Source organism: Paroedura picta, chromosome 9 (genome assembly GCF_049243985.1).
Source record: "Paroedura picta isolate Pp20150507F chromosome 9, Ppicta_v3.0, whole genome shotgun sequence".
In the NCBI taxonomy this organism is placed as follows: domain Eukaryota; kingdom Metazoa; phylum Chordata; class Lepidosauria; order Squamata; family Gekkonidae; genus Paroedura; species Paroedura picta.
In genome coordinates this window covers 11,792,667-11,814,089 of record NC_135377.1, presented here as the reverse complement: position 1 = coordinate 11,814,089, position 21,423 = coordinate 11,792,667, and the positions used below count along the sequence as shown (strand labels likewise).

General features: G+C 45.4%; 1 protein-coding gene across 1 annotated transcript in view; it reads right to left on the bottom strand.

Annotated features, from left to right (window-relative positions):
* The window catches only part of SNTB1 (syntrophin beta 1), a 104,256-nt gene that overhangs the window by 31,658 nt on the left and 51,175 nt on the right, over window positions 1–21,423 (bottom strand). Inside the window, exons 2-3 of the mRNA XM_077351586.1 lie at window positions 15,490–15,706; window positions 1,747–1,954 (exon numbers count right to left, since the gene is read on the bottom strand). Of these exons, the coding sequence (XP_077207701.1) occupies window positions 1,747–1,954; window positions 15,490–15,706 (425 nt within the window). The remainder of the gene's footprint in view (window positions 1–1,746; window positions 1,955–15,489; window positions 15,707–21,423) is intronic.

Here is a 21,423-nt window from a genome sequence, read left to right as displayed (position 1 = left end):
CAAAGGGCAAACCCCCTAAGAATTACCAAGTGGTATGGAAGCATCACCCTTTGGCATCAGCTTTCATTTCTGGGTACCGTCCAAATTCCATGCCTCTTCAAACCCTAAATGGGCAACAAGCTCCATGGCCACAGGGACCAGCTTTCTCTCGCAAAGCAGCCATCCCAGGCGAGAGTGCTGACTCCGTTCACGGAGGGCACGAAGGACAGCTGAGGTACCTTGAAGTCCAACGAGGTGGTTGCTTTTTATACCCCCACCACCTCTGCCCAGCACCTCGGTCAGTCAGGCAACGTCTAATAAAATCAGGGTTGCAATCAATCCATTAGAGTAGCCAGTTAACGAACCTATGGGTCAACTTAAAAGATAGCCAAATTAATCTGGCAGCAGATTTTTTTTTTTAAGCCTACTTTTAGTAAAAGGCCAGCAATTGTCGTCACCAAAGAGGGACTCTCCCATGTCACTCTCACGGGAGGGAATGCCTCTTCTACAACAAGAAGCATGCCTCGTTTAAAAACAGAGAAATATGGAGAAGGAAAATTCCTTGAACAATGGAAGTGGTTCCTAGATTACCAAGCCAAGTAATAATAATGCACAAAGAATGACAATTAAGACATAAGACTTTGATAATCAGAGATATACACATTAAGCATGTTTGTGTAAGTCAATCTATAATATATTTTGCAAAACTCAGTTACTTTGATCAGAGTCAGGGTTAGAAAGAAGAAAGGTTGTAAACATGAATTTTTATTGCAGCTTACATAGATTCGGGTGAAACAGTGAGCAATTTATATTGAAAATAGAGATGAGAAGTAATTTTATGTTGAATGTAATACATAGAGAAGACCGTTACGAATATTGGTTTGGATTTGTTTTCACAATTCACACAAATAAATACTTTACAAAAAAAAATAAATAAAAACAGAGAAAGTATATTTTCTGCTTCTACACCGACTCGTGCACATTTCAGGGATAATTAAATCAACTGACACTCGTGCAGTCCATCTACGAAGTTTTTCTTAACTGGGCAGCAGCCCTAAATGAATTTAAAGGTGTCACATTTTAATACTAGGGTGCTGAAAACAGATCCCTTTTGCAAAGGTTAAGGGAGTACAGTCCTTGCTGCCGTTCAGGCAATGGACAGCACTTGCAAGCATGAGAAAAATAACTGCATGCAGCTGAAAGAAGGCTATGGGGGAAGAACGAACAGAAAGTTTCATAGAAGTTTAACAGGATGGCTCAGACTTGGGTGGAGGTGCCTTGGGGCTTACCCCAATGGCATGGAAGCCCTTTCATTGTGGTGCGATGCACACTGCTACAGGTTAAGGTTCACAAAGAAATGAGTTTGCTGTGGCCAGTGATGTGGTCCCCTGGCCAACCAATATGCCACATGGAACTAACAGCAAAAAATGCTACTTGTAGGAAAAGCAGGATATAAATTATTCAGACAACTGTCCAATGGAATCAATAGCTCAGAATTAAAATCAGACTTTGGATGATTTCAAGAACATGCAGAGGAATTCATTCATTCATTCATTCATTCATTCATTCATTCATTCATTCATTCATTCATTCATTCATTCATTGTGATTTATATCCTGCCACTCCCATACAATGAATCATGGCAGGCCACAAGGTCCTCATTAGAAATTCCATTAAAACCCCCATTAAAAGGACATACTGATACAATATAAAAATACACAGTGAACTGCAGAGTAACACGAGTAACAAGAAGAACATTACCATTACCTTTTCTGCGAGCCAACCGAGATGCCTGATCTCTCGGCCTCCTGCAATCCCCGTCTTGCCCAACTGATCTTTGACCTCTGAGATGACCTTAGGAACCAGGTCACTGACGCAGGAGTGGATGGCGTTGAACCAGGCTTGGGCAGTGGCAGAATCTTTACTCCTTAGGACAAGAGTGTGCTTGGCATCAGGCGAATGAATTTCGACAAGCCTGGAGTGGGAAAGAGAAGTATGAATTTGGGACGACACTCAAAAGCCTACTGTTAGTACCCAACAGGAGCCCAGTTCTTTGAACTATTTCCCCAGCAAGTACGTGCACAAAAACTTGTGTCAAGATCTAACTATTTATTTATTTAGCATATGGTGTGTGTAGGGTAGCCAGGAGATCCAAGGACTGTCTGGCAGCCAGGGGAAGAACGGTGGGCAGATTGCCATTTCCTGCCTCTGTGTCATGACTCCCCAGTAATCCTGGGAGGAAATATCATGCACATCTTTGGAAGATTCCCATCCAAATACTAGCCTGGGTCGGCCCTGCCTAGTTTCTGAGATCTGATGGGATCGGTCTTGCCTGGGCTAACTGTGTGTTACTCATAACGTTACAGCTTTCCAGCACGAAACACAGGGACAGACCCCTGTATGATGCTACCTATTAGAAAGTAAGGTAAAGATAAAGGTATCCCCTGTGCAAGCACCGGGTCATGTCTGACCCTTGGGGTGACGCCCTCCAGCGCTTTCATGGCAGTACAAGCAGTATTATCAATACATGACTATAACAAGTGCTTTATATAGAGCACCAGCTCTCTGCAGTCAGGCTTTCGTAAACCAGTTATTTGGCTTCTTTTACACAGGAAAAAAATAGAGCCTCTTGTGGCGCAGAGTGGTAAGGCAGCAGATATGCAGTCTGAAAGATTTGCCCATGAGGCTGGGAATTTGATCCCAGCAGCCGGCTCAAGGTTGACTCAGCCTTCCATCCTTCCGAGGTCGGTAAAATGAGTACCCAGCTTGCTGGGGGGTAAACGGTCATGACTGGGGAAGGCACTGGCAAACCACCCCGTATAGAGTCTGCCATGAAAACGCTAGAGGGCGTCACCCCAAGGGTCAGACATGACACGGTGCTTGCACAGGGGATACCTTTACCTTACACAGGAAAAAAAAATTAAGTATCAGCTTATTAAATAGTGTACTATAGTGGAAGTGTAGTGTGATGGAGGGAAGAAGTCATGGTATAGCCAGATCTTGTCAGATCTCAGAAGCTGAACAAGGTTTGAGGGAAGGCCACCAACTTTGAGGGAAGGCCACCAAGGAAGACACTGTAGAGAAAGACAGAAGCAAAGCACCTTTGCTTCCCACTTGCCTTGAACACCCTTGATGGGGTGGCCAGAAGAAAAAGAGCCTTTCTCCTTCCCTTTCCTCTCCCCACAACAGACACCCAGAGAGGGAGGTGAGGCTGAGAGAGCCCTGGTATTACTGAAGAAGAAGAAGAGTTGGCTCTTATATGCCGCTTTTCTCTACCCGAAAGAGTCTCAAAGTGGCTTACAGTCGCCTTCTCTTTCCTCTCCCCACAACAGACACCCAGTGAGGGAGGTGAGGCTGAGAGAACCCTAATATTACTGAAGAAGAAGAAGAGTTGGTTCTTATATGCCGCTTTTCTCTACCCGAAGGAGACTCAAAGCGGCTTACAATCTCCTTCCCTTTCCTCTCCCCACAACAGACACCTAGTGAGAGAGGTGAGGCTGAGAGAGCGCTGATATTCCTGCTCGGTCAGAACAGTTTTATCAGTGCTGTGATGAGCCCAAGGTCACCCAGCTGGCTGCATGTGAGGGAGTGCAGAATCAAACCCGGCTTGCCAGATTAGAAGTCCGCGCCAAGCTAGCTCTCCTGTTTACAGAACAGAAAGGCACAGGACAAATTGTTAATGGGAGGTAGTTCTGACTGGAACCACAACAATGAAAGGGGAGGATATGTGAATTCTGCACGTGTAGAGTGATGCATTAGAGCCCTGGCAATATGCTCCCTGCAGGTGTAGCACTGGCTATCCACCTGCCTAGTTATCTGGAATAAATACAGAACAAACACACTGGGCAAAGTCCCTGAACCATTGTGCAAACGGCTGGATATGTAATGGGACGTTTTGCCCACTGATGGTACAACTCCAACTGGAAATAGCTTTGAATCGACCGTTGCCAGCCATCCAACTCTTTGCGGGCTGGATTGGCTTCTGAAACACAACATTAATGTTCATCTGCAATTGGGTGATAAAAGTTCTGTTTCCAATTCCCCTTTTCCTGGAAATATTTAAGGCAGTGCCACAGCTGTGCTTATTCACACATCCCCCCCGCGGTTATGTAAACACCACCTAGGGAATGCTTTTTGATAACGCCCATGCTGGCCCATGGGAATTACATATTTCGCATTGGAAGTGTGGCTGTGCTCCAGCTGGGTTGCTTGTATGAATGGTATCACATTTTCTCAGAGGCTGTTTGGCTAACTGTCGAGGACGACTAGTTTGGGCAGCGCGGGGGGTCCGGAGAAGGAGCGTGCTGACAGGAGCGGAAACCTAAGAAAGGAAGATCCAGAGGAAGAGATCCCGGCAGACCCTCTTTGGATACGAAACTTACATAAAGTGATGTGGGGAATCAGTTCACCAGGGGTAGGGGAAACGGTAGCACAGGGGCAGTCAGTACAAGCGGGGAGAGCAAGGGAGAAACCCAGGGCGGGGCGGTGGCGGAGAGACGCGGAGTCCCGGAAGGGCGAGGTCCGCCTGAGAAGCCCGGAGGGTGGAGACAGGGGCTAGAGAGGCTACTTAAGGAAGCGTCAATGAGGAGATGGGGTTGGAGGCGTAGTGACGGAACTACCCTGAACCCAGGAGCGGGAGAGAGAATACCGACTCCATTCTGAGACGCTGTTTCCTACAGATAAAGCCTTCTAGTCCCGGGTCTCCCTCACCGAACAACGTGGCGGACCCGAAGCATGGCAAAGACCCGGCGGACCCTGACACTAACCAAGACTTAAACCAATTTGGCAGCGGTGCTGGCAGCGGACCGGGAGTGGGGACTGGGGGGGGGGGGGGTTCTGTGTTTCTTGCTTGAAGCCAAGTTGCCAAGTAAAAAATGCCAGCATTCCCTATTCCTGCTTGGAAAACAGTTGCATACCAAACACTGCCGAAAATCTAACCGTAACACTGCAATCTTGTAACAAAAAAACCCCAGAAATTTGCACCTGAACTCAGATCAAACACGGAACTCTTAATTTCTAGCTATGCACTGAACTTCTCACATTTGCAAAGATTTTTTTGAGGAATGAAGATACTTACAGATTATCTTGTGTACTCGGTGCAAATAATACATGGCTTCCTTTTATTTGCTAAAGTTGCACTCTAAAAAAGACTCTCACCCCAAACATCTTGTGGGTCTCTCGGTTGCTACTGGACTCAAATCGAGCTGTTCTACTGCAAACCAACATGGCGACCATTTGAAACCATTACCGTGTCTGGTGGCAAAGTGCCTGGTCCCTGTGCCAACGCCAAAAACAGAAGAACCAGGCCACAGGCACAGACCAGGCTGGATTCTGTTTGGGGATGTTTTGTGTCTGTAGACCTGCTGAGGACCAAGCTTAGGTCCAAGGCAGGATCGAAATCTGGGACCGCTGATGGGCCAGCGAGAGGTTGGATGCACTGCAACTTCAAGCGAGTTTAAAATGAAACTGGCCATTGCTGGTGGGAAAGATCTTGTGTGTGTTTGTATATGTTAGGCATTTTGGTGGGTTTTCAGTTCAGTTCTTGCTCTCTTCCTGTACCATGCTGGGGTACTAATAAATAGCTTACTCACATCCAGTGTCTGATGAGTTATAGAAACCTGGAAATGTTTTTAAATTTTTAATCTTTATATATGTTTTAATGTTGTTCCCGCCCTGAACACCTGGAAGGGCGGGACAGAAATTGAAATTTATTATTATTATTACGATTATTATTGCAGGGAAAACATTGTTTTATCGTTTAACCCACAAGATAAAGAAATAATGCACACATACACAAACTCTCAGCAAACCACAAACTGATAAAGATTGCTTATGTTTCAAGAGAAAGAGAACTCCGGAAGAGCTGGGGTTTCCAGCTCTGGGTTGGTAAGTTCCTGAAGATTGGGGGGGGGGGGGGCTGGGGAACCTGAGTTTGAAGTGGGGCAGCAGAAATGTGATGCCACAGAGGTGCCATCTCCCCTAGAGAAACTGATCTCTGTTTTCTGTAGATCAGCAATAATCCCAGGAGAACTCCAGACCCCACCTGGTCGTTGGTAGAGCTGAGAGTCTGCGGTAGTCAACCTGTGGTCCTCCATAGGTTCATGGACTAGAATTCCCATGAGCCCCTGCCAGCAAATGTTGGCAGGGGCTCATGGCAATTGTAGTCCATGAACATCTGGAGGACCACAGGTTGACTACCCGTGTTAAAGGATGGTTCATTCCTGCGTCAAAAGAAAATGGAAATCAATGCATTTTTCAACTACACCAGCTATTTTCTGACATAGTCTCATGTCAGGAAGAGGTGCCTATTTAGGAAGCAGCGGTGGTGGTGTGTGAGTTTCTGTTTCCTAGAACTGAAACTTTCACGCAGACTCTGTGAGTCATCCAGTTTAACTCTCCAAGTAAAAGAGCTCAATACAAAGAGTGATATTGTAAAGCGACAGCATTTTCACTGTGAAGGTCATCGGCATTAAAGAGCAGTGCTAGAAGAACAACGTTTGAGTCCAACACAGCCTTTAAGGCCAACAAAGTTTTATTCTGGCTGTCAGCTTTTGTGTGCATGCACACTTCTTCAGATACCTTGCCTGCGGGTAAGAAATTTTGCAAACCTGACCATGTTGCTGATCAGCCTTCAGGAGAATGGATCATTAATAAACAACCCAAGCAGAGTTTGCAACCAAATTTGCAATCACACTGGAGGTAAGATTTAACCGAAATGTCTGCAAAGTGATGCATACTGGTACAAAAAAATCCCACTGTCCACATTTCAGGATGTGTGCATGTTGTGTATGAAGGAAAAGAAACAAGAGGAATTTCCTCATGATATAATGTAATTAACATGGAATTAATTGCCAGAAAACGTGGTGATGAGCCACTAGCGAGGCTGGACTTTCAATGAAGTTCACAAACATTCACAAAAGATGCCCACTGACCACAATAACTAAAAATATCCCTAAAATATTTATATCTTTCCCTGATCTGAACTTCCCAGGGGCATCTGGCTACTCATTGCTCGATACAGAATGCTCAACTAAGTGGCCTTTTGATCAAATCCAACATTCTGTCCCACAACAAGGGTTAATTTGCACTGCCTAAAGCACGGTTATTTGGACCACGTGCAGATACATGAGAACCACTTCTAGAATTGCCTTGCTATACTCCTTAGACCAGGGGTAGTCAAACTGCGGCCCTCCAGATGTCCATGGACTACAATTCCCAGGAGCCCCTGCCAGCGCTGGCAGGGGCTCCTGGGAATTGTAGTCCATGGACATCTGGAGGGCCGCAGTTTGACTACCCCTACCTTAGACAAAGGAGTGTGAATGGCTCCAGACATTGCACATACCTTCTCAAATATTTCTGCGGTGCCTTCACAATAAACAGGCATATCTCCAAGCAAAATGGAGGGAGGAATCAGGATTTGGGAATGTGATAGAGCTGCCATATGACTGGAAGCTGAAAGTGCCATCAAGTTGCAACAAACATGGCTGCTCTATACGGTTTTCAAGGCAAGAGATGGCCAAAGGTGGTTTTGTCATTGCCTGCCTCTGTAAAGCTGCCCTGGACTTATTGGTGGTCTCCATCCATGTATAAGGTGACCAGATTTTAACATTGGTATACCGGGACACCATTGACCGAGGGGGGTTCTTGATTAAAAATTTGGTCTATATGGAGCAACAAAAAATTTCACAGAACGCATAGAATGCAAAAATAGTATTGTAATATATATTTTTACATTTCAACATAAGTACAATTGGCCAGGTACCCCCATATGTCCCTCCAAAAGTGGGACAATCTGGTCACCTTATCCATGTACCATCCAGGGCCCACTCTGCTTAGCTTCAGGATCTGATGAGATCAGGCTGCTCTGAGCTATCCAGGTCAGGGCAGCCACATTATTACACTCTTATGTAGGAAATTCTGCTTACCCTCAGCCAAGTCACATGATTCTGACATAAATCCATGGCCAAGATGAGATGACAAAACAAGCCTTCTATGTTAGATAATGAGCCCCCTTAAAAAAAATGAGTACCCTTGAGGATGACATGATATATATTTATTTTGTGGCCTGCTAACCTCCATCAAGTGTGCACCCATTTCTGGTGCACAGGGAAATTCCCCATGTACCGAGAAGCACCCTGCTTTAGATCCATCTACCCATCGTGCTCCACAGTCTGAAATAAATAAGTCTGGTTTACACAAAGTGGACCAATGAAAGGGTGAAGTGGTGGGGTGGGATGCACCACTTTTAGAGGGCAGGTGATGAGTTCCAGATCTTACCCATATCTTTGTCCGTATGCCTAGTGAGTAAAGTAGTCCTCCACATTCAGAGGCAGTAAACTTCTGCATACCAAGGGTACATGGCAATGTCAGGAGAAGGCCTTGCCTCTATAAACTGTTTCTTGGTCTTCACAGTTGGGCAATTGCTGGACAAGATGGACCACTGGTCTGATCTGGCAGGGGTCTGATATTTTCCCCTGAATGATCCTTTGCATTAAAAACAAGTCACACAAATAAAAACATATCAGGAAGGGGAAAATTTCTACCTCCTCTTTTTGTTCTCTGGGCGAATTTTCTATTTAACGTGCGGGAGTATTCCGAAACGTGATCCTCCATGACCCTTCACTCACAGTCTGAAGCGGTACAATGTATTCTTCCACCTCATAATTCTCCTACCTTACTCCTTCCTCATTTTGCTGCCATGTGTAAATTAAGCCATACTTTCAGTAACATGGCTGTACCATGATTGTCTCCGTATATGGGCATATGCTTCACCCTTGTGTCAAAGACAATTCCCAGACATATTCTTATGCACATGACCTTTACTGTAAGCTCTGCTAGCCAGTTGGTTCTGCTTTTATGGACACAAGAAAGTTACATCACTAGAAAGAGGCTGCATTGTAGACATTGCTTTCTAAAACAGCAAGGCTCACCATGCAGGAACAGAGAGCGATCAAAATGTGGAATTTGATGCCAGAGGATGAAGTGATGGCCACGGGAATAAACAGCTTTAAAAGTCAATTAAATAGATTCATGGAGGAGAAGTCTATCAATGGGTACTCGCCTCAGTTGACTGAGGGGATCCTCCACATTCAGAGCCAGGAGGCAACCTCAGGGGAAGGCCTCAGGCCTCTCTGCCCTGTTGTTGGCTGTCCAGAGGAACTGGCTGGCCACTGTGTGACAGGATGCTGGACTAGATGGACCACTGGTCTGATCCAACAGAACTCTTGTGATATTCTCAGGAAGGCCTCAGCCTCTCTGCCCTATTGTTGGCCCTCCAGAGGAACTGGTTGGCCATTGTGCGAGACAGGATGCTGGATTAGATGAACCACTGGTCTGATCCAGCAGTGCTCTTCCAATGTTCTTATAGTTTTTTAGGGGTGCTGATACAAGGCAAAAATGCTCTGGCCTAAGAACACGACTCATATTTTCATAGGTAGAACTGATCACTTCCTTGGATTCTAGTATTTTGGACAGCATGAGATTGGTTCCTTCCGTGTCATATCTAAACCAGGAAGGTGTGTCTCTCCCTAATGCTTTCCCTTTCCCCATTTCTAGTCTAAGGTCCGAAGGCAGATTAAGGTATCGGTTGAAGGGAACTTTGACCTAGAAAGCTAATACTGTGAAAATCTTGTTGGTTTCTAAAGTATTGCTGGACTCCGATCAAATAACCAAGCCACAATCTGCAAGGTGAAGTCAAACTAAGGTTCGGGGGTGGGTGTTTTTGTTTTTTTTTTTTTAAGGTAAAGGGAGATTCAGCTGGGCAAATGTGCCTTTCGAGCTCCGAATGTCATGACCAGAGACCAGTGGCAAGTCCAATGATGGTTGACCAAAAATCTTGAAGCAACAGCCATGCCAATTCTGCATGATGGTGGAGCAACCCAGGGGCAGGGGAGGTAATTGCACAATGGTGGGACCACAATCTCACCTTTGTGCAAATTTTTAAAATGCCCCATTTGGCAAAAAAGAAAAAAGAATTTCAAAATGGCACAGTCGATGGCTTCATTTGTAACATCAGATAACTGTAACCACATTCCAGAGGAGCTATGTAAGCCACAGGTGTCTAGGTCTGTTAGGACTTTGGAGGACTTTGGTGAAGAACTTGTACTCTCCGACAGGCAAAAAAAGGAAAAGGAAAAAATATATATCAGCATGGACTGTAGCAGAGTTTTTACATGTCGCTCGGTGTTGACCATCAGTAAACTGAGACGCTGCATTTTCCACAGGAAATAGGAGCAACCAAAATTGATAAACCATCTTCATGTGTGGGAGTCTCAAAGAACTTACTTCCTGCTAACAGCATAACAGTTTTATCTGTATCAAAGTCAAAGCACTGCCGTCTCACCCTGCCTCCCCTTTAAGCTTTAAGCTTTGTGGGAGGGGAGGAGATTTCCTGACCTCCAGCGGGCCCCTCATTGGCCATCTTAGGGTTGGGGACAGATCAACATGATCATATATGGTCATTGTTGTTGTAGTTAGGTGCAAAGTCGTGTCCGACCCATCGCAACCCCATGGACAATGATCCTCCAGGCCTTCCTGTCCCCTACCATTCCCCGGAGTCCATTTAAGTTCGCACCGACTGCTTCAGTGACTCCATCCAGCCACCTCATTCTCTGTCGTCCCCTTCTTCTTTTTCCCTCGATCGCTCCCAGCATTAGGCTCTTCTCCAGGGAGTCCTGCCTTCTCATGAGGTGGCCAAAGCAATCCTTTCATATCACCCAATAAAGGTTTAACAAATTTAAAAACTATAAAAAGATCCATTAACTCCCACTCGTTCAGGAAACCCTTCCAGGATAATCAAGAAACTCCCAGGTTTCATAAAACCCTGGCTGAGAACGCCTGGCCTAACTGTTACCCTAGTGTGCCAGAGCTTGCTCTTGGGGACTACAATGCTGAGAAGTGTATAAGATGGTAGAGAGAAAAAACGGGAATGGGTTGCTTTCAACAGTCTGTGGAGCTTTCAGAAGTGACCACAAAGTGGCAGATTTTCATTGCCCAGATTTTCATTGCATTAGATCTTGCCCTGCTTCAGGGGCTACTTTATATTGGAAACTGGAATTTAAAATAGAATAAGTCACCTTTGCTCCCCCTCTCCTCCTACCCATCAAAATTGAGAAGTCTTCAGCTCATGGATTTCCAACCAGGGGTTCATAGACCCCTGGGGGTCACCTATAGCTCTGGAGGGATCCACGCCATTTCCTCTTCTGACTTAATGGACTCAGCCGCATGATAGGGAACTGGTTGTTTCCATTGCTCCCCCTGCCCCAAGCATGATCTCTAGTGGTTTCTGCACCTGGGAGGAGTCAGAGCCAGCATACCTATTCTTGGCTTAAACTACATCCTCTTCCCGCCCCCCTCTCCGGCGCCGTTCAACTCAAGCCTGCCTCTTAACATGGGTGATGATATCCCTTCCATTGACATCACTTCCTGAGGCATGGCCAGCTGACATCACTTCTGGTGTGCCTTGAAACCTATAAAATTATCTCAGGGACTCCTCCATGGTCAAAACGTTGGAAAAGGCTGCTTTACTTAGTTACTAACAACAGAGTTTTTTTTTTAAGTAAAATACAAAATCAATACAAAGCTTAGGATGCACCATTAAGAGGTATAGAAGCTTTGTGGGGGGGTTTCTTTAAAAGCCCTGATAATTTCTTCTTCTTCTTCTTTTTTTTTTTTTTTGCTTTCTTCTTCCTCTCCCCCAACTGGAAAAGTTTCAATGTTCTGAGGCCCTCAAATAGAAAAGCGCTGAAAACAAATGAAGTTCTAATGAGTTTTTGCACTGGGAAGGAACAAAAGCATATTGTTTCTAAAAGAGGAGGAAAAACTCTCTTTAAGCCCCCCCCTTCCAGATTCCATTAGTTCCCCCTTTTAAAAAACTGACAGTGAAAGAGACAATCATGTTGAACATTAGTGTGGTGTGATGCAGCTGGTCCCACACATGTTATAAACAAGGGTCGAAACCCTTTCCCTATTTTTAGCTCTAGCAAAGCAAATGGCAGGGGAGCCATTAAAGTCTCATGCTTTCCTGGTTTCCCCCCTGAATTTCCCCACTTGATCTCTCCCTTCTTTGGCCAAAAGCCTGCAGCTGAAGCAGCCTGGTTAATTCAAATCAGCCTTCAAGTATCACTTCCTGCGCGACGTCTCCAAAACAACACCAGTACAAAGACAGCAGAAATCACAGTCAGCTTAATTCACCTCACTGGAAACTTATGGGTCATGTGCAAGCACACACTGTGTTCTGCAGTTAACATTCACTTACCTGGGCATTCCCTCCCTCTCCCTTCTTGCGTGGCTCCGAATTTAAAACGCTGATGCAGTAAAAGCACCGCTCTTGTTGACAAACTATGGCTTCCCTCTAAACCAGAATTCCAAACCAGAATTAAAGCAGAGTTTAGAACCCAGGTTTATCGGCAAGAAAGCAAACCACAATTTGTGGTTCAGGCAGAACACAACAACAACTCACACGTAATGGCAAACTCTGTCTTGCACAACTCTGTGCCTTCTTTGGCTGCCCTTTCTCTTCTGTTAATAGCGCATATCCCAAGAACTGGTTTGAGATTTTGCCAGTTTGGTGTGGTAGTTAGGAGTGCGGACTTCGAATCCGGCATGCTAGATTCAATTCTGCATTCCCCCACATGCAGCCAGCTGGGTGACCTTGGGCTCATCACAGCACTGATAAAACTGTTCTGACTGAGCAGTGATATCAGCGCTCTCTCAGCCTCACCCACCCCACAGGGTGTCTGTTGTGGGGAGAAGAAAGGGAAGATGACTGTAAGCCGCTTTGAGCCTCCTTCGGGTAGAGAAAAGCGGCATATAAGAACTAACTCTTCTTCATCCTCTTAATTTGTCTTTCTTCTTGGCTCTTTCCCCCCCAAAACTCCATGTCTCCTTCATTGATTGTTTCTGCAGGTTTGCACAGATTTTAAGAAGACTGGAAACCTGATGGCAGGAAAACGGAAAACAAGGCTCCATACACTGTCTAGCAATGGTGGTCTTCTCTGCCAGATATTATTTTTAGCGGCTATAAATACTTTTGGGGTTTTGGAATAGAAGACAGAACAAATGGTATGCATAAATCTACACATGTGAGGGTAGTGGGTTCATGTAGTTTGCTGCATGTACGTGTGCTGGAAAGTCTCAGCCAACACACAGCACTGCTTTCACTGTTTATGCACTGGGAACTTCACTGCCCCAGCTCCCGTGCAGGAGTACAAATTGGGGGTGGATGAGGTGCACCGGGCCGAATGCTCCCCTGTGTGGGTGCAGGAAGAGGTGGGGCAACCTGCCATGACTAAAACTCCAGCCTGCAGCACGGCATAAAACCTCCAGTGCGTAAACGGTCATTGTGTGCACCGGGAGGGAAACTATGTGGGTGAAGCTATGATGATCGATGGATAATTTGCATACTTTTTCCTACTTGGAAATATAGACAAGTGGGATGGTTTGTAGTGAATACAAAGAGAGAAAGAAAAAACCTGTCCCAAGGCTACTATAAATGCTACTAAAATTATTACAAAATAATGAAGTAAAGGGTTCTTCGTTCTCAGTGGTTGTCCTTTGAATGTAAATATCATGAATATCCAAATTGTGAAATTCAACCTCTACTGAATAATACAGCATATATGTCGGACTTTGGCTCTTCAATATGGAGATGCTAATAATACCAGCTGCTCCCTCAAAGGACAACCATTGGGGAAAATTTCCATTTGAAAACGGAACATATCCAGAAACCGTTTGGTTGGATCCTATACGAGAATAAACAAACAAAAATGAAGAACCCTTTACTTCATTTATTTTGTAATAATTTTAGTAACATTTATAGTAGCCTTGGGATAGGTTTTTTCTTTCTCTCTTTGTACTTTTTCCTGCTTGGCAATACCATCTGTGTAAGAAAGAAGCGGTGTTTGAAACATATTTTCAAAAAACTGTGACAAAACTGTGGGTATTTTTAGAAGGTGTCTTTGCTTATACATTTTTCAATTTGAGCCCCAAACTTGCCAAACCGGCTGTGTCTGGAAGTGTTTACAGAAAGCGCTTGAACAGAGGGGGTATTTTAAGCATGACTACAAGGTGATTTGTAGCCAAATTAATCTGGTGAGTTATTTTAATCTAATTCACTTAAACAAGGGTTTTGGAACGCAAAAAAAGAGGGCACATTTCCCAACTGACGACTTCAAACAAGCGATCACTATGACAAATCTCATTTTAAATACCCTTGCTAAGTCAAGCTGTGATAATTGCTGCTAACTAGGAATGTTCTTAACCTTCCAACACCAAAAGCGGACATTTTCATCAGGATTTTTTTTAAGAGCCCAAAACAGAATGGACACCAAAAAACAAAGTTATGTCATTTCTCAAGAGGACATCTGGTAACCCTACTCCGGCCATAATAATCAGGCCTACTCTTTTAAGTATTAGGGGCTCATAACATTAGAAATTATTTCTGTATACCTTTCAAATACTAGATGGACACAATTGCTAGTGATGTGCAGATTTATCTACAGATAACCCGAAAATATTAAATTGATACTAAAAGCTGGCAAAGGAGCACATACACGCACCAAATACCAGAAACATACATGAGAATCACCAAATTTATGATAGATTCAAATTTATGAAACATTTTAGCAATTATCTACTTCTATTAAGCCTATTATTTTCACAGTTGTGGAGGGAGACATTCTCCCTATGTAATTCTGACCACTGCTCACCAACGCTCACCTGATCATTGAGCAGAACTGGCCAGCCCAAGGGGTGGGTGGGGTATCATATCTGAGTGATGTAGCACATTCTGGCATAACCCAGAATTGACAAGGTCACACTGGGGGTAATGCTCCAGCATACTAATGTGTTGTTGAGTGCTAGAGGGAAAGTCAACTTGTGGTCCTCCAGATGTTCATGGACTACAATTCCCACGAGCCCCTGCCAGTGAACGCTGGCAGGGGCTCCTGGGAATTGTAGTCCATGGACATCTGGAGGGCCGCAGTTTGACTACCCCTGGTCTAAGGAGTACAGCAAGGCAATCCTGGCAGGGGCTCCTGGGAATTGTAGTCCATGGACATCTGGGGGACCACAGGTTGACTACCCTTGGCTTAGATGACTAGAACAATGAACTGAATATGCTGACATGGCAAAATCAACGTCATATTGGAAAAAATAAATCAACTTTGAAATCTGAGGAAAGATGGACAGTTTATTATGAAAGCACTTTCAGGCTTCAAAGTGCCCTGACCTGGATAGACCAGGTACACCCACTCTAAACGGATCTCAGAAGCCAAGCAGGATTGGCCTTGGTTAATATTTGAATGGGATCCCTCCAAGGAAGATCAGGGTCATGACGCAGAGGCAGGCAATGGAAAGCAACCTCCAAACCTCTCTTGCTTGGTTGCCAGACAATCCAACAATCATAGGATCTTCTGGCCACACTATATACCTGCCATACGATAAATAATCTATTACTCTCTCTCCCTCTCTTTCACACACACACACACACAATCTCACAACAAACCTTACCTGTTTTCCAGATCAGAGGCAGCCAAGTTCCGTGTAACGTAACACATTTTGAGCGGGATTGTTTTCTTGTCTCTGTGGATGGAGAGAGAAAGCTGCGAGAGGGGGTCGCTGGACGGATTTCCCAACCGGGGGGATTCTGGTGGGGGAGTCTCCCACCCAATTTCGGAAACCGGAGAACCTTTCTTCACATAAGGGGTAGCTTCTCGCATGTATTTTACTGGTAAAAAAAAAAAGACAGAAAGAATATCTAATAAAAACCAAGCAAAATAAAGACAGTAAAGCTACTTCAAGTAGGTGGGTGTACAGGCATTTTGAACTTGAGCTTGGCATCGGTCATTCTGCCCCCTATAGGCCTGGAAGACCTTCCTCATAGCTGTCGTTCAAGTCCTTCCCCAGTGATAGCCTTAATAGGGCTCCCATCTCACCCCATACTGGGTCTTTTCCCCCAGGCCATCCTTCACTTGTAAAAATTTACTAATTTAAAATACAATCAACTATAATGTTTTTAAAGGCTATATATACAAGGACAATGTTATATTTAAAAAATGAAACCATGCCAATTATTTTATGGTAAAAAGTTACCACGGTATAGGGAAGGTGTTTGAGGTCTGTTACAAGATTACAATATTTGGGGAGAGGAGGTCTCTTCTTTAGAGCATGATCCATTTTTTTTAGGACTGTCTATCGAAATGCTCAAATTCTGCATCTGTCCAGTAAAGCTGGCTGACGTGAGGGCAGGCAAGAGACAAGATGCTTCAGAACCTTTTTGTAAATATTTGACTTACAGGCTCAAGGATTTGAGCTTTGCCTTAGACAGAACTGGCACGCTCACAAGTTGTATCAGGACTGGACAAATCCCAGGTGATTGGATCCCACGGCACCCAGAAATTTCATCGGGGCATCTAGTATCTTCCCCCTTGATAGATGTACAAATTTAGATGTACAGATCTTATTTAGGCAAGGGATAGATAACAGCAAAGTTGTTTTGTTTGTTTTGTGTCAACCTTAGACTTCCTTAGAGGTCTCTCAGGGCTGAGCCTACTTAGCTTTCGAGGTCAGAAAAGATCAGTCTAGCCCAGTGGTTCTCAACCTTCCTAATGCTGCGACCCTTTAATACAGTTCTTCATGTTGTGGTGACCCCCAACCATAAGATTATGCAAGGGTTCTTTCACAGAAATTGAACCGAAACTGACCAATGGCGTGAAGATCCATTGTTCATGACTGTGTATAAATTGTTTTTTTTCCGGGGGTTTCTCAGTTCAGTTCTGCCTCTTGTCCCACCATGCTGATCTCGCAGCAACTGATGCACCCCCCCTCCCCGGCCAAACTGCTTGCCCTGCCACAACCCGTGAAAAGGTTATTCAACCCTCAAAGGGGTCCCGACCCCCAGGTTGAGAGCCACTGGTCTAGCCTTAGCCATCTGTCCTGGGCAGCACGACATCCTTCAGTCCTCAGCTCAGCTATGATCTAGTGTCCTTAGACTCGGGGTCCATGCAGGTTTCGTATATTGAGGTCACCAACACTGGCCCATCTTAAATGCTGCTCTAAGGAGTCCTAGCCTAATTTGAGAACATGGAGGTACTACAGCTGAGAGGGAAACAAAACCACTGCTATTAAAACGGTGCTTGAGCCTGGCACAATTGAGAAACCTAGACTATAAACACTAGATTATAAAATATGATTGTCTACTGCTTATTACTTACGGCTGTTATTATAAAACTCAAAGCAGTCTGCAGCATGCACGCACACACAAAAGTATTTTACGGGGCTCATTAACGTTCCTAAATTGTTGGCCGTTTTAGCAGCAATTCTAACAAGCAAGAATTTCTCTTCTCGGGGTAAAAAAGGCTGGCAGTTCTTTGGGTTTTTTAAAGAAAAACTGCAAAAAAAGCGAGAGAAAGACACGCTTCTGGCCCTGCAAAGCTTAATGCCTTATAAAACAACTTGCTCTAGGCTTTTTTAAAATGCAAAAAAATTAGAGAAAGACGGGGAACTGAAGCCATCATGAGAAGCCTGGACCGAAAAACTCTAAACATCAGGCAGGAACGTTCAGATGCGAATGCAATTCCCAGGACATTGTGGCAAGCGTAAAGATTGTTCCGTTTCTCTCTGCCAAGATGTTAGTTACTAGACTATTCAGCGATGACATCAATGCAGGCGGCCGGACAGTTTCAAGAAGGCTTTGTGATCTAATTGTAAAGAGACATTATCAGGAAAGGCCTGTGGGTTAGAAAACAGATCTTTTCAGTGCAACTTAAGCCAAAAGCCATCCCGGAGCAAGCTGGCCACACTCTCTGGAAGAGACTGGTTTACAAGTTGCATGTCCCGTCTTGGATAAGAGAAGGCACTACATCTCCCGCAGGGATGGAACCTTCCCCATTGCAAGGCCTTGACAGTACAAAACAACCACGATGCTGGCAAGTATTGTACTTATTGTATCACATTATATTATGGTGCCTATCAGTGGTTAGCCCAGCCTTTTTCAACCTTTAGACTGTGGAGGAAACCCTAAAACAGCGGTTCTCAACCACCCTAGTGCCACGACCCCTACAACAGGGGTAGCGGCGCATGCACACATATGTGCGCATGGGTGCTCATGCGCATGCATCACCGCCACTCCATGGCGTTGTGGAAGTGAGCCTCCCCTTCCTCTCCCCAATTTCTCTGTGGTTATATAAAAATTCCAAACATTTTGACCGCATCAAGGAACATTCGTGCTTTTTCAGATTTTGGTGCATCTCCAACTTGGGATCATCCACACTGGATACGCAGACAAACCTCCTTTCAACAGATATTTGGCGAAGGAAGGTGTGATACTGAAAAGCTTACAACCTGAAGATTTCATTGGTCTCTAAAATGCTTCCGGACTCCGTTCTTGCTCTTTTACTGAAGTCCAACATGGCTACTGTCTAAAGAGCCAGTTTGGTGTAGTGGTTAGGAGTGCGGACTTCTAATCTGGCATGCCGGGTTCGATTCTACACTCCCCCACATGCAGCCAGCTGGGTGACCTTGGGCTCGTCATGGCCTTGATAAAACTGTTCTGACCGAGCAGTGATATCAGGGCTCTCTCAGCCTCACCCACCCCACAGGGTGTCTGTTGTGGGGAGAGGAATGGGAAGGCGACTGTAAGCCGCTTTGAGCCTCCTTCCGGTAGGGAAAAGCGGCATATAAGAACCAACTCTTCTTCTAAAACTCTCTTTATAGTTTGTAGTTAAGTGATGCTTTGGTACCTCCTTCATTTTCCTCTGATTTAGCTTTCCAGTTAAAATACAGTCTGAAGCTCGCACTGTTGATCCCACAAACTCTACCAGGCTGAGGTTCTAATCACCACTCCTAATTAATAGTCCGTGGTCTCTTTGTATAGGGCAAATTAAAAATCGCGGTCAAGCAATTAAAATTCCAACGTTCCATTCCCTTCCCCCCTTCCCCCCTCTCCACTCCCCCTTCATTTCGAAAATGACAGGAAACAAGGAAGCGGCATTTGGACGAATTAATCCACTGGCATATGCCGAGAGCATTGTGGCCGCTGTTTGATTTGCAAGGCAGCCTGTGCAGCATTCAAAAGAGCACTTCATTTGCTCACAATGCTCCCGAGCCCCCCAACTTTTCCACAATTAATGCTTTGTTACTATTCACAGCTGACATTTGAAGCAGAGGAGGAAGAAAAGCACGACTCTAATGAGGGGAAGTCTTATGGGCAAATGCGAGCAAATCTATGAAGATGGACTTCCTAAAAAGTCTTCTGGAACGGCTTAAGGTTACTTTCCGAGAGGCAGATCAAAAAGGAAAACGGAAACCCTGGGAGACATTGGTCCTTACGGCAACATTGAGTGGAAAATTGAGCCGACTTACAGTACAAGGATGGAATGACTGTGATGCCCTAAAGCAGTGGTCCCCAACCTTTTTGAGGCTGAGGACCGGCAGGGCAACTGCCTGCCCGCGCATGCCAAGCATGCGCGCCCGCGCATCACGCATGCATGGCCCTGATTCCCTCTCCCCCCCTCCCGCAGTAAGAAGCTTCCCAGGCCGCAAGCTTGCGGCCTGGGAAGTTTTTTACTGCGGGGGGGGGGGCGGGGAGAGGGAGCTGCGGCCCGGCACCGGGCCATGGCCCGCGGGTTGGGGACCACTGCCCTAAACCAGGGGTAGTCAACCTGTGGTCCTCCAGATGTTCATGGACCTCCAGCGTTTGCTGGCAGGGGCTCCTGGGAATTGTAGTCCATGAACATCTGGAGCAGTGGTCCCCAACCTTTTTATCGCCAGAGACCACTCACCGAGGACCATTCAGCGTCTTTTACTGAGGCCCGGTGGGGGGGTAGTTTACTCCTCTACTCTCAACCACTGCCCTGACGCTCTCTGATCGTAATGTTTAAACATCCCTTCAAAATAAGATACAGACACGCCACAACAATGAAGTGTGTTGTAAAGGGCCGGGGGGGGATGAAGTAAAGGGCCGGGGGGGGAGGAGGAGGCGTCCTTCGGGGCCCACCTCCAATTAGTCTAAGGACCACATGTGGTCCGAGGCCCACAGGTTGGGGGTCGCTAATCTGGAGGACCACAGGTTGACTACCCCTGCCCTAAACTGATACAGAGAGAGAGACAGACAGAGACACACACACACAGAGAGAGAAATTATATGAGGAGTTTCAAATTTGCTAGTGAAGGGAGGGGGGAAGATACGTGATCTTTTTTTCCATAATCCCACTCACTATTTTACCAGTAGCTGAACTAAAGCAATCACTTTGAAGGATGTCTTTCCCTGGCTTGTGCAAACGGACGAAAAGTTCCACCGAGCAAAAACCATCACTTGACATCACTGCTCAGGAAACATGCCGTTTTCTTTCCACCAGAAACAAACAAGAACAGCAGCACAAAAATCGCTCCCTGAAAATAAATCGCCTGATGCAGCTGGCCTCAGCACCATCACCCCCTGTAATATTTAATATGGAGATAGTAACCAAACATTGACATAGCACTTTCAGGGTTCAAAGTTCCCTGACCTGGACAGCTCAGGCAAGCCCGGTACCGCCAGTTCTCAGAAGCAAAGCAGTGCTGATCCTGGCTAATATTTGGATGGGAGACCTTCAAGGGTTTGGGGGGTAGGGGTCAGGATGCAGAGGCAGGAAGCAGCAAGCCACCTCTGAATGTCTGAACAGGGGAAGGGAGGAAGTGACAGAGAAGCCTTCCCTGAGTTGGGCAAGGCCTGCTGCATCAGGGGTGGTCTAGTAAAACCATGAAGTTTAGTTAAAAGCTGTTAAAATGACATGATAATTATAATTTTTCTGTTAATCTTAGAACCGCTGTTGGAACTGTTGTTGATAGGTTACGTTATGACTGTGTTATATGCCTATGATGCTCTCTATGCAATACCCCAACGATGTGTTATGTAAACCACACTGAGCCGTATGGGAGGGCGGTATAAAAATCTATGGAAGGAAGGAAGGAAGGAAGGAAGGAAGGAAGGAAGGAAGGAAGGAAGGAAGGAAGGAAGGAAGGAAGGAAGGAAGGAAGGAAGGAAGGAAGGAAGGAAGGAAGGAAGGAAGGAAGGAAGGAAGGAAGGACGGACGGACGGACGGACGGACGGACGGACGGACGGACGGACGGACGGACGGACGGACGGAATAATTTTAAAAACAACCAGCAATGTAAATTGTCTTAGGCAACCAAGAAAGAATTGTAGCCAAGATGAGATGTGAATGCACACCACCAGGGTTCACAGCTCATTTGCTCAGACACTACTTTAAACATCCCTCACCCAGAGCCAGAGAGCAGAATCTTCCTTCTACCGAAGTCAGAGGGTACAAAGGCAAAGCTCTGTTGGACTCTGTTGCTCTCAAATTTGTGCCTCTACATTATTTATCTATTTGTTTATTTATTATATTTATATACCGCCCATCCCGGAGGCTCAGGGCGGTTTCCACAGAACATATGAACAAT